This window comes from Equus przewalskii, chromosome 21, assembly GCF_037783145.1.
Source record: "Equus przewalskii isolate Varuska chromosome 21, EquPr2, whole genome shotgun sequence".
NCBI lineage: Eukaryota > Metazoa > Chordata > Mammalia > Perissodactyla > Equidae > Equus > Equus przewalskii.
Window position 1 is genome coordinate 7,080,137 of NC_091851.1, and position 13,761 is coordinate 7,093,897.

The 13,761-nt window shown below is 41.6% G+C and overlaps 1 protein-coding gene across 3 annotated transcripts in view; it reads right to left on the minus strand.

Annotated features, from left to right (window-relative positions):
• Nucleotides 1–12,363, minus strand: part of DSTN (destrin, actin depolymerizing factor) — a 43,592-nt gene extending 31,229 nt beyond the window's left edge. Inside the window, exons 1-3 of one of the 3 annotated variants that reach the window (XM_070589539.1) lie at nt 11,221–11,557; nt 3,236–3,294; nt 1,980–2,123 (exon numbers count right to left, since the gene is read on the minus strand). Coding sequence is in view for 1 of the 3 variants with exons in the window: in XM_070589537.1 (XP_070445638.1) it covers nt 11,889–11,891 (3 nt within the window). In the remaining 2 variants the exon portion in view is untranslated. Of the gene's footprint in view, nt 1–1,979; nt 2,124–3,235; nt 3,295–11,220; nt 11,558–11,888 lie in introns of those variants that run through there. The other 2 variants (XM_070589538.1, XM_070589537.1) reach the window with 2 other exon arrangements.
• Nucleotides 12,364–13,761: the final 1,398 nt, after the last annotated feature.

The window sequence follows — 13,761 nt, forward strand, 5'->3', positions numbered from 1 at the left end:
CCAAGTTTTCTATGATGAACTTTTTTTTTTTTTTTTAAAGATTTTATTTTTTTCCTTTTTCTCCCCAAAGCCCCCCGGTACATAGTTGTATATTCTTTGTTGTGGGTCATTCTAGTTGTGGCATGTGGGACGCTGCCTCAGCGTGGTTTGATGAGCAGTGCCATGTCCGCGCCCAGGATTCGAATCAACGAAACACTGGGCCGCCTGCAGCGGAGCTCGCCAACTTAACCACTTGGCCACAGGGCCAGCCCCTATGATGAACATATTTTTAAAATTAGAGATACATACACACACAAACTTTTTGACCCAGTGATTGTAAATCTAGGACTCTATCTTGAGGAATAACGCAAATGCAGGCAAAGATTAATATGCAAAGACGACAGAGAATTACTTATAATAATGGATTAAGTTTAACAAGGGGATGATGTAGTATCACTGTACATGCATGATACCATTAAATGATTTAGTTTTTACAGATATACTTAATATGCCATAAAATTCACCCACTTAAAAGTGTAAGTTCTGTGGGTTTTAGTAATTCACAAAGTTGTACATCTACCACCACCATCTAATTTTAGAATATTTTGAACAACGCAAAAAGAAACCCTGTACTCATCATGAGCAATCACTCTTTCCCACTCTCACCCACACCAGACCTAGCTCATCACTAATTTACTTCCTGTCTATATGTATCTGCCTATCCTGTATATTTTATATAAATGGAATCATACAATATGGAGTCCTTTTTTTGGACCAGCTTCTTTCACTTGGCATGTTTTCAAGGTACATTCATGTTGTAGCATGAATCAATACTTCACTTCTTTTTATTGACAAATGATATTCCTTTGTATGGAATATTGTGAACTTGGGTTAGGCAGTGTTTTTTTTGGCAAATTTCTCTTTTATCTATCCAATCATTAGTTGATGGACATTTGGGTTGTTTCCACTTTTGGGATATTATGAAGAATGCTGCTATGAACATTTGTGTACAAGTTTTTATGCAGACACATGTCTTCATTTCGCTTGGGTATATAACTAGGAGTGAAACTGCTGGGTTATATAGTAACTCCCAAGTATAACTTAAGGAAGTGCCAAACCACTTCCCAAAGTGGCTGCACCATTTATATTTCCACCAGCAATATATGAGGGTTCCAACTTCTCCACAGCCTTGCCAACATTGTTACTGTTGTCTTTTTCACTATAGCCATCCTAGTGGGTATGAAGTAGTATTTCATTGTGGTTTTGATTTGCATTTCCCTAATGGCTAACGATTTTGAGCATCTTACCATATGCTTATTGACCATCTGTATATCTTCTTTAGAGAAATGTCTATTTAAAGCCTTTGCCCATATGATTGGGTTGTCTTTATACTGTTGAGTTATAAAAGTTCTTTATATATTCTGGAAACAAATTCCTTGTGAGATATATGATGTGCAAATATTTTCTCCTATTCTGAGGGTTGTCTTTTTACTTTCTTGACGGTGTTTGATGCAAAAAAGTTTTTAATTCTAATAAAGTCCAATTTATCTATTTTTCTTTCAACACTTGTGCCTTTGCTGTCATCGCCTGGAAATGCCAAGAAAACTGCCAATAAAACACTGCCTAACCCAACTTCACAGATTTATGCCAATGTTTTCTTCCAGGAGTTTTATAGCGTTAGCTCTTACATTTAGGTCTATGACCCATTTTGAGTTAAATTTTGTATATAGTGTGAAGCAGAGATCCAAATTCATCCTTTTGCATGTGGATACCCAGTTGTCCCAGCACCATTGTTGAAGATACTATTCTTTTCCCGACTGAACTAGCTTAGCACCTTTGTCACAACGGAATATGGGAAATGAAGGATATAAAACTGTTACAGACGAACTCAACTGTGTGAGAAAAATCTATATTGGTAGTCTCCAGATATCTACTTTCTCCCTTACTTCCATTATAATACTTACTATAGTCTGCAATTATCTTATTCAGTTGTTTCTTACCTGTCTCCCCCGTTAGAATGTATACTTCATAGGCACAGGGACTTTGTCCTGTCTGTTGAATCTCCAGAGCCTACAACAGTACCTGGTTCCCAGAAGGCATCTAACAACTATTTATTCAAAGAATGAGCATATATTTAAGACGGCCTGGAAGAAAAGGCACCAAATGTTAATACTTTGGTTGGGATTGCCATTACAACTAAATTTTTCTTAATGTTCTACAATGAGCACACGTTACTATAATAAGATATGAAATTAGGTATTTTAAAGATTGATAATATCTCTGGATCAATTTGTTATTCCACAAAGTTCTAAGAACCTCAACTTTTGCCAAACTATTTCATTTTAGCTTCTTTTATAGGTCTCCAGCACAATGATAACACCAACTACCTAGTAACTCAAGTCTAAACCTTAGGAGCTATCCTTGATGTCTTTCTTTCCCATATGCCATACATCCAAATTATTAGTAAGTCCCATAAACTCTACCCCCCAAATCTATACCCAATCTATCTAATTACTTCTCACTATCCCACTACTAACAATCCTAATCCAAGCTCTCACCACTGATTGTCTGAATAACAACAACAGTCTCTTAATTGGTGTTTGTCCCCTTTTGTACATTCCCACACATGAGCCACAGGAATAAATCATCTCTCACTCCACTACTTAACACCTTAACATTTCCTCACCACCACACACCCAATGGCTTTCTGGTGCAATCAGAAAAACATTCAAATTTCTCACCTTGGCCTAAAGGCACTTCCTGTTCTAGCTCCTGCCTACAATCCATTTCCTACTTTTCTCCCTCACTGAATTTCACCTACACAAACCTTTTTTCACCCTGGCATATCAAGCTCATTCTCTTCTCAAGGCCTTTCCACTTTGAGAGTTCCTTCTGCCTGAAATGCCCTTTGCATGGCTAGCTTATTCTTGCCATGCAAGTCTTAGCTCAAATGTCACCTCCTAAGGGGACTTCCCTAACAATCTAGCTAAAAGTAACCAATCTTCTAGTACTCCCTATTGATTACCGTATTTCCTTCTTACCACTTACGATCACCTGACATGATCTTGTCATTTTTTTTTTGGTTTCTCTCTCTCTCCCTCTCTCCTGCCATATTACAATGTAACTTCCACAAGGAAAGGACTTTGATTTTCAGTACTGTATCCCTAGTATCTGGATCAGTTCTTAGCGTATTATAAATGATTGCTATTCTAAACCTTTAGGGCAATGAAAAACTGTTTGATTCTCCATTACTTACTTCAGGAAAATATAACTAACTGTAGAAGACAAAATATTTTATATCAGGAATCAAGTCACCTGAAAAGTCAAATTGAAAAGTTGATCATAAAAAAAAGTTAATCATATATAATGATTCCAAGTAAAATAACATTAGTTTAAAGAAATAATAAAACAATTGGAAATATATTCTAACACATTCCTCTCCCCCTTTTCATTTTATCTACAATTACTGAAGCATGCACTGGTGTATCAGAATATAAAGAAAAAAAGAATGTTAATCTAACTAGGATCTAAGATTTTTAATATTATTTTAGCCAACACTGATAAGTACTTACTATGAACTAGCCATTGCTTTAAATTACTTATATGCATCACCAGACTGTCAGGTCAGTAGGTACTATTATCATTCCCATTTGAAGGAAAGATGAAATTGAGGCTCAGAACAGTAGTAATTTACCTAAGGTCATATAGTTAGTAAGTGGCAGAGCCAAGATTCAAAAACTTAAGCAGCCTGACTCTTAAGCCCATGCTCTTAACCACTTCTCAGTATATTTAACAGGAATGATAACAGTATCCACCTCATTGGGTTGCTATAAGAATTGAATGAGATAAGGTAATACAATGCGTGACACATAGTAAATACTTATAAGTTATCTAAGATGCCTAAGTTGTCTAAGGCATTACTTCTTCTGCTTTCATTTGTTAGGCTTTTCTACAGTTCAGGGTATCTCAATGGTTCAGGATGTCTCAATGGGCATCAAATACCATTCAGTTTCATTTTTAAGGAAAGAAAGGGAACTGGCATTTATTGAGGGGTTCTGTACGCCAGAATTATTTTCAAGGTACTATTCTAATAAAACCTGCCTTACCTATCTCACAGGATTTTCACTGTTTAAGACAAATTAAATTGTATCACAGTATACAGAGGGGAGGTACTATTCAACTAGTTTAGTACTTAAAACTCAATTTCCATTGTATTAAAAAAAAGGTATGTGGGAATAGAAAGCAAAAAAATTAAAGTAATTCATCTCCATGGGAACTTATCCCTGTCATAATTAAGAACGCACTCTCATTCACTCATTCACGTTCATTCAATAACATCTGTTGTGGGCCTACTATGAAAGAGGCATCTTGCTACTGAAATATACAAACCCTATCTTAAAGAGCTCAACAGTCTAGTTCCAAAAAACATCTTAGTAAGTCCCATAAAAGGGATTCATATGCTTAGAATGGTTTCTTAGACATGTGCAGAAATGCAGAGAATTAACACAGTGTTGGTACCTGTTGTAACTTCCCTTACAAATTAAATGGGCCAATCCACAAAGTCTGAGCCTGGTCCATTAAGGTGGCCGCTAACCACATGTGGTTTAGTGAGTCCACTGAATGTGGCTAGTGTGACTGAGGAATTGCATTCTAATTCTATTCCATTTTAATTAACTTAAATTTTAAAACTAATGATCAATTCCATTCTAAGCACGTATCACTTAATGACGGAGATACATTCCGAGAAATGCATCATTAGGCAATTCTGTGGTTGTGTGAACATCACAGAGTGCACTTACACAAACCTAGATGGTAGAGCTTACTACACACCTAGGCTACATGGCACTAATCTCATGGGACCACCGTCATACATGCAGTCAGTTGTTGACTGAAACATTGTTATGGAGCAAGTGACTGTACCAGAAGACTTTTAAGTAGACTTGGAGCAACTTAGGTATGTGAATCTACTTTTCCAACTGTAAATTTTTTATCTAAATACATTATCAAACATTTCCAATGAAAACTGAGCATTTGAGATGTGCTGTGAGTATAAAATTTATACTGAATTTCAGAGAATTTGTATGAAAAAAGAATGTAAAATGTTTCAATTTTCATACTGATTAAAATGGTGATATAATATTTCAGATATATTGGGATAAACAAATTTCACCTTATTTTTTTAATGAGGCTACTAGAAAATGTAAAAGTAACTCGTATTTTATTTCTATTCGACAACACAGATCCAAAGATTACTTACAACATTCTTAAAACAAGGTTTCAATGATTTGAGAATTCCTCAGAGTTCCAACAACTGACTTAAAGGATTGCTCTCTAGCAAGTTTGGTCTTACCTGTACTGGCCTGTGCTTTAGTTTTGGCTCTATTACTACATGAAAATACCACCACCAACAAAAATATGCCACGTGAAACCATTTTAAAATAAACACTAATTACATTTACAAGTCAGTGATTTTCTGAGAGCAAGCCGAGAGAGGAATATGGGTAGGAAATTCATCTTTCTTTTTTGTAATAAGGCAAAAGGAGTAAACAACCTATAAGGTAATAGAAAAATGTTGAAAGGAGTTAAGCCTGGGGCCACCCGGTGGTGCAGCAGTTAAGTTCGCAGTTCCGCTTTGGCGATGCAGGGTTCTCCGGTCCCAATCCCAGGTGTGGACCTATGCACGCTTGTCAAGCCATGCTGTGGCAGGCATCCCACATAAAATAGAGGAAGATGGGCACAGATGTTAGCTCCGGGCCAGTCTTCCTCAGCAAAAAGAGGAGGATTGGCAGCAGATGTTAGCTCAGGGCTAATCTTCCTCAAAAATAAAAAAGAAAAAGGAATAAGCCTTCCTTTGATGTGATCCAAAAACAAAATGATAAATTAGTCTTAAATGTAGGTTTCCTGCTATAGTATGCACTGAAGTTCCTGTCTTTCAAGTGTTTATCCTATGCCCTGCTGCAACAGAATAAGAGTTGTTTGATGCTCCCTTCTCGTTTAAAAAAAAAAAAAATCAAACCTCAGCTTTTTCTCACCTTCAATTACATATTAAAATTTTACAATTTTAATTGCACTTTTAAATTAATTGCTTTTTAAAGCTCTACATAAAAATTGATTCTTCAACTTTAACATACCAAAGCAAATCATGGAATAGAGTACATAAGCACATAAGCATTACAACGTCAGCTACTGGAAGACTTACCCTGAAGAGCTAAGAATCACTCTAGACTGAAAACTACTCAACTCCATAGGGGTCCTTGCACAGAAGAGTCCATGATGAACGTAAGTAACAAGTCTGTCAAAGTACTACTGAAATGAACCAATCTGATGTTTATTTTTCTCTCTTCTCCCAATGTAAAATTTCAAGAAAAATGAACGGGATATAGCTTTTAGAAGTACAACAACTGCAAATGAAAACACACTTCTAACATAAAGGCAAGGAGGCAGAGAGAAGAAAAACTGTGATTAAAATATTAAAATATTTCTGAAGTGTTAGGTACAAATCTTTGGGTATGTCTTTCATGGACAATCTAGAGAGGAATATTATGCCACAAAAAAGGGAAGCTCAAGATACCTAAATAACAACCTTCTACTTATTTCTTTATTATGCTCTGTGGTTTAGGTATGCAAACAGCAAACAGTGCAAAAAAGAGACTAGGCCTAGTTATTCAGACTAGAGCGGTGAGTTGTAGATAAAAACAACACATATATTTAATCCACAGCTTTTCAAATTTCAAGACTTTTTTCAAATTTCAAAAATAGTGCTCATCTCAAAATATCTTTATTACTGAAAGAAAATATAAATTTACATTAAACATGAAAATATAAATGTTTGGAGTCTTCCTGTATACGAATTTAAACACCATTTTGATTTAAACCAATATTCTTTGTGAGAAATAGTCATGGTTATTGGTTTTGCTCATTTCTTTTTTCTAATAAACTATTTTTTAGAGACATGTTAGGTTCACAGAAGAACTGAACAGAAACTACAGAGTTTCCCCATATATCACGCTTGTTTTTAACCGCTTGGCTAGATGAATTGCCCAAGCAAAAGAAAGGAACAAGTATAAAGGAAAAGATGTTAAACTCCACAGCCCTTGGCAAAGATGGAACTCTATCCTAGATGACTCTGCCTTCTAACACTACCAGGGCCTGACAAGGGCAGGAGGCTAGAATTAAGAGTGAATATTGAACTTTTGTTACCTAGCAGCTTGAGAGGCATGCAAAGAAACACAGGCCCCAGAGGAGAGGGATATTAGTCCTCAGTATGTGATTCTGGCATTGACAGTCAGGTTCTTGTTACTTTTCTTATAACATTGGGTTTACTTTATGGCTCCACAAATAAGCTTAGATGAAAACATGATGAGTATTTACACAATGTCAGGTTCACTGGATGTACATACATATAAAAACATAAGCCGTAATAAACATATGAAAAGATACTCAACTACTACTAATCAGAGACATGCAAATTAAAAGAGTAAGAAATCATTTCACACCCATCAGATTGGCAAAGGTTTTCAGCCTCATAATACCAAGTGGTGAAAAGAAATCCAGAAAAAGGTCCATAAATGTAGCTGATGGGATGTCAACTAGAACTATCGCTAGTAGAGTAAAAAAATATATATGTATGCCCTCCAATCCACAGCTTCCACTTCTAGATATATACCAAGACGACCTTCGTTAGGGCTAGAGAAGTAACATAAAACATGGAAACCATCTACTGCAAATAAACAGTTTAAGTAAACAAAAAAAGATAAAAGGACAAAAAATTGGGGAAATGTCCAAATTTCTATCAACAGGAGTATGGATAAACTGAAACAGCCATAAAACAGAAACTATACAGTTAAAAAAAAAAAAAACCAGAGAGCCAGCCCTGATGGCCTTAGTGGTTAAAGTTCAGCACTCTCACTGCTTGAGCAGCCCGGGGTTTTGTTCCCAGTCACGGAACCCCACCACTTGTCTGGCCATAGCCATACTGTGGTGGTGGCTCACATAGAAGAACTGGAAGGACTTACAACTAGAATATACAACTATGCACTGGGGCTTTGGGAAATGGAAAAAGAACGGGGGAAGATTAGCAACAGATGTTAGCTTAGGGTGAATCTTCCCCAGTTAAAAAAAAAACACACACAACAGAGCGACAGCCAAAACCAAAAATCATCCACCCCACCTCCACAAACACACAAAAAAACTCACCAAGTTTAACTTTCTTAAAGTTGCAAAAGGATAAAAGGAAGCATGATAACATTTATATAAAATTTAAAAACATATCAAGGCAATATGTTATTATAGATGCATACATTATAGCCAAAAGTATGGAAACATCAATGAGAATGAAATATGTTAATTTCAGGTGACTATGCTGACCTTTACCCAAGCTGTGTGCTCCTGGAAAGCAGTGATGGTTCAGAAATCTGCCCTCATCATTTCGTGTTCTGGGAAACGGGTAACAAAAGGATCCTGCCCTTGCTTATTACAAGCTAAGACCATCCCCATGCTGCCTCAAGACTCCCTGGTTGGGGCTGGCCCCGAGGCCGAGTGGTTAAGTTCCTGTGCTCAACCGCAGACGGCCCAGTGTTTCGTTGGTTTGAATCCTGGGCACGGACATGGCACTGCTCATCAAACCACGCTGAGGCAGCGTCCCACATGCCACAACTGGAAGGACCCACAATGAAGAATATACAACTATGTACCGGGGGGCTTTGGGGAGAAAAAGGAAAAAAATAAAATCTCTAAAAAAAAAAAAAAAAAAAAAAGAGACTCCCTGGTTTACCTGCTCCAGGTCCCCAACCTTTTTTTTCAGACATTCCTCATTAATACTACTCTCCCAACTGCAACAGCCTGAAAAAATCACCTCCTTAATTGGCCAGTACATTACTTTGACACAGCAGTGGTTATCTCTGGGGAGGGAGGGAATGGGATGAGGACGATGACGCATATTCAGCTGTAACATAAAAACCTGAAATGTGACAAAAAGTTAAACTTTTCTTTTTTCGTACAAAGGGACCTGTTATTCTGTGTACTTTTCTGCTTAGAGTGTTTCAAAATTAATTTTTAAATTATTTAAAACTTGGTGTGCAGTCAGCAAAAGTCACAAGTCGATCCTTTACGATCTGTTTTCTCCTGTTAAATAGGCACATGAACACATGCCCAACCCATTCCACTAGGCTGTTATACATTAAAGTGTTTTTGCTAATCATCAAGTGGTAGAACTCACCTGTAATTCAGCCTGAGCCAATTACCTCAGCCTGTCAGAACAGAGTTCTGATCAGGGTAAGGTTAAGGGGTAGATTATCACACAGACTTTTTGTACTTTGTTTCAGGAGCAAGACTACACTCTTACTTCTCAGAGAGCCACACAGCTATGCTGCAAATGCATATACCACTGACTAATTACAAGAGGAGCCCAGCAAGTCTACGTGTGATGTCTCAATCTATAGCCAACAGAGAGAACTACGGAGCAGATAACCGTAGGAACTTGATGGTGGGCTGGTAAATAATCTTTGTAGGAGGAAGCTGGCACACCCAGTACACACATACACCACAGTTATGTTTGGAGTGTGTAGATGTGGTTGCTGTCGAGGGTAGGCTTTTTTTTTGGCACTGTAAAGTGAGACTTTGAAAACATGAAATCTCATCTTAAAGTGCGCAGGGTGATCTTTTGAGTTGGTTTCAAATTTCTTTATTCCCAAGGCTTCTAGATGGCTTGGTGAGTACCAGCAAGTGATTTTGTTAATGTAGAACAAACCCATCAGCAGTTAAAGTTCTATCTTAAAAAAAAAAAAGAAAAATACAACACACTTGGAAACCTGGAACCAAGCATCTAACCAACAGATCTAAACAGTTTCAAATACAGAGGTAAAGTGCTAAAATCTGGGATAACAAAGGAATTTTTCATCTTCACAATATTTTCTAATAGCTGGACTGAAGGAAGATGCTCTGTGCTCAAAAGGCTAAATACAAGAGTGACCTTTAAAAATGGTCAGTCTATATTCTGAACTCTTTCTTTACAAGCGTCCAAATAAGAGTAGCTTGTAAGGTCTACCTGACTTCCCTAAGACCAAAAAGTTTGAAATGTATTTGGAATCCACCCATTTTGATTTTTTTCTCCTCCTCCCCCAAGAACCAATAAATAAAAGACTCTTTTTTCATTTTATTTGAATGCATACAAATATGGAAATTAAACTTTAAAGTTTAAACTAAGCATTTAACTAAAGTTAAAATGCTTAATCCTGGGGCTGGCCCGGTGGTGCAGCGGTTAAGTGCCCACGTTCTCCTGCGGCAGCCCAGGGTTTTCCAGTTCGGATCCTGGGTGTGGACACGGCACCGCTTGGCAAACACCATGCTGTGGTGGGCGTCCCATATATAAAGTACAGGAATATGGGCATGGATGTTAGCTCAGGGCCAGTCTGCCTCAGCAAAAAGAGGAGCATTGGCAGCAGTCAGCTCAAAAAGAAAAAAAAAAAAATGCTTAATCCTATTTTCAAAAGGAAAATAAAGCTTGTATTATAGCAACTCAAAAAAATAAAACATCAAATCAGAATACCCTAAAGCAGACTCCAGCCTACTTCAAAGCAACTTCATCAGAGTGGATGGTCTTAAATTCGTGAAAACCCAAAACCCTGGGATTAAAAGTCTTCTAGTATCAAGTAGTACATACATTTATAATCTTAAAACGGTTAAAAAACTCAAGATGCTGATCCTCTTTGTAACCTACAGAATTAAACCAAAGAACCAAAAACTGAACAATATCAAATCCCTACTACATACGTTCAATCATCAAGAAACTACTGGTTAATCTCTTTTTTCCCCACTCATGAGCCCGCCTGCATAGTCATACAAGTTGCAATACCTTAAAAAAAACAAAATTGTTATTCAATGAAAACATTCTGTACGCAGATGAGCTGGTACCAACTGCTTCCAGGCAGACAGATGCAACAACAGTGCAATATTTCTAGCAAAGTCTGGTAAGCCTTTGCCTGCAAGTCATTGACCAAAAATGGTAACAGCGCATGCAGACTAAAGAAAATGACAAAATGTTCTCCTTGATCGCCCGGTCAAGAACACCGTTTTACAGCAAACTACAACTACACTGCAGAGAAAAAAACAAGCAAATTAAGCAAAGTGTCCATCATCTAGAATACACCGAGCACGTTTACTCTGTAGTGACTCGGATAATTTAACGGACTTTTAGAAAAGCTTTTTCATTTCTTTTATTAGCACCCAGCATCATGCCCACACCTTGCACGCTAAGTCCTGGCAGAGCCACGATGTTTACAGGTAAAGGAAAATTCCTAACGGCACATGGAGGGAGCGGGCAGGCGAGGGTTAAGAGAGACGCAGCCGAGGCTGCCGAGCGGGCGAGCGGCGCTGGAAGCTGACTGCCAGAGACGACAAACAAAGCGGCTGCCGGGCCGCCGCGCTCGGCTCAGGCCTGGGTCAGGCTCCCGGGGCGCGTTTCGCCCTCCAGGGCTGTTCCGTAGAGGCCTCACGTTCCCTTACCGACGCGGACCGCCCTCACGGGCCCAACTCGCACGAGCCCTGCCCGCCTCCGAGCCCGGCTCGGGGAGCCCGCGCCAGCCCGACGCCCCACCCAGCCGGCGGACCCCGGGCGGCCTCACCGGGGGGTGGGGTGCCCGGCCGCCGCTGTCGCACCATGCGCGGCGGGAGCAACCGCGAGGCGACGCTCCCGGGCGGTGGCCTCACGGCAACGGCGGGCGACGCCGCGGAGCCGCCCCGGGGCGCGGGGGTCCGGCGGGGGCGAGGGCGGCGGGAGCGGAGACCCTCCCGCCGGAGACCTTCCCTCCGGAGACTGCAGCAGGCCCAGTCACTCCCCGGGCGGCGGTGCGGCGCTCGCCCCTCAGCCCCGACCCCTGGAGCCCCGCCGCCTCGGGCTCCCTCCCACTCACCATCTTCGCCGCGGCGGTAGCAGGGACCCGGGGGAGGGAGCCGGCCGGCGCCGAGTCTACAGACCGTCCACCTCACGGGAGCAGGAGCGAGCGACCGAGCGAGACGGCGACGCGGCGCGCGAGCCTATCAGGGGGCGGGCGCCTGGGTGCGCGCCTCGGGCCCAACCGCGGCTGCGCACGTCACGCGCTGCCCGCCGTTGCTACGCAACCGGCCGGCCTGGCAACGCCCCGCCCAGGCGGCCGCGCGGACTCCCGGAGGGTGGGAGTGTTCGTCACCTTCTAGAGACTGGGGGACCCAGTCCCCCGTCACCAGTTCGGGTTTATGGAGATTGGAGTGGTCCCTCTGTCATCTGCTAGGGACGAGGAGGGGAGCTTGCGCGGGCACCTGCCGGCTAAGGGCGAGCAAAGGACGATGCGGGGAGGGCGAGCCCCCCATGGGGCGGGGCCACGTGGCTCCCCGCCCAGGCGCCGCTGTGGCCGCTGCAGGGAAGTAGCCACCTGGCCAGGTGTGCGCCGCCGCTGGGGGCGGGGCCTGAGAGGGGGCGGGAGAGGGTGGGCGGGGCCTCGGAGGAAGAGACTTGGGGGAGGACCCACGGGAGCCCCGGCGCGGGCCCCAGCAGAGGGGACGTATCCCGCATTTTTTACCTACTTTGGTCCGATTCCCGCCATCCTCCCCTGATTGGCCCAGCCCAGCACGTCGGGCCCTCGCGTGAGGGGAAAAATCTGCACATTTTTCCTCCTTCCCGAGGCGACTGTGGCCGTTCAGAGTGCTCTGTGAGTCACCGCTAATTTCAGGTCTGGAAAAAACAAGGAGTGATTTATGTATCTTTGGGAACAGCCCAGGGAAGGAGGCCCGGCAGTCCGCAGGGGTGTGGCTGGGAAACAGCAGAGTTGTCTTGGGATGATGGCGCCAGACCCCCTGCCCCGATTTTGGGGTTTTTGATTTGGGATTGTGTTTTTTTTTTAATGGGCGGTTGCATCAGAAACACAGTTTTCAGAGAGCCAGAAGGAATCCCAACGTTTTTCCTGAGGGTGTTTTTGTGGTGAATAAAGGGAACAAAGAATTTCCAACTGGGATGATTACTTTAAGTTTTACTTAATTTAGGTTACTGAGAACATCGCGGCCTCTACCAAAACTATTTTAATTCTCCAAATGGGAGGTCTTTGGACAAGATGGTCAGTACGTTTTTGTTTTTTCTGGGCACTATATAAAATCTAGGTTGTACATGGCTTTTTTCTGCCCACCCAACATAGAAACTCCTTTCTCGTTACTCTCGTCCTGTTTTTTTGTTTTGTTTTCTTTTTAAGAAAGGAAGCAAGTTATGGCAGTGCTACTAAGCCCTTACCACCTGCTAGAAGATTTTTGAGAGGCTAGAGCAGTGGTTCTCTGCTTTAAAGAGAACTTGTTCAAAGTCATATTTGTGTGCCCCACCCCGAGAGTTTTGGACACCAGTATATCTGGGATGAGACCTGATAATTTGCATTTCTAACAATTCCTGGGTGATGCTAATGCAGTTGGTTAGGTACCACAGTTTGAGAACAAAGAACCCACCTGTGCCCAGCTGCAGCTCCCACCCTTTATTTCTCTGTCTGCCTGGGACTGAATGCCGGCTCCCCCGCCCACCCCCTTAATCCTCAAGACTTCCTTTCCAGTCCAAAATTGAATCGTGCTCTCTTAAGGACAGATGTCCGCCTGCTCCAGCCTCTCTTCTGCATTTCATCCTCCACTCCGCCACCAGAGTTATGTCCAAACCTAAGAATCTGATCCTGTCACTTTCCTACTTAGAATTTTCTACTGCTTCCTCCAGAATGCTCAGCTGCTCAGTCTGGCTTTTCACCTCTGTCCTCAGCCTACTTTTCCTGCCTTATCTCC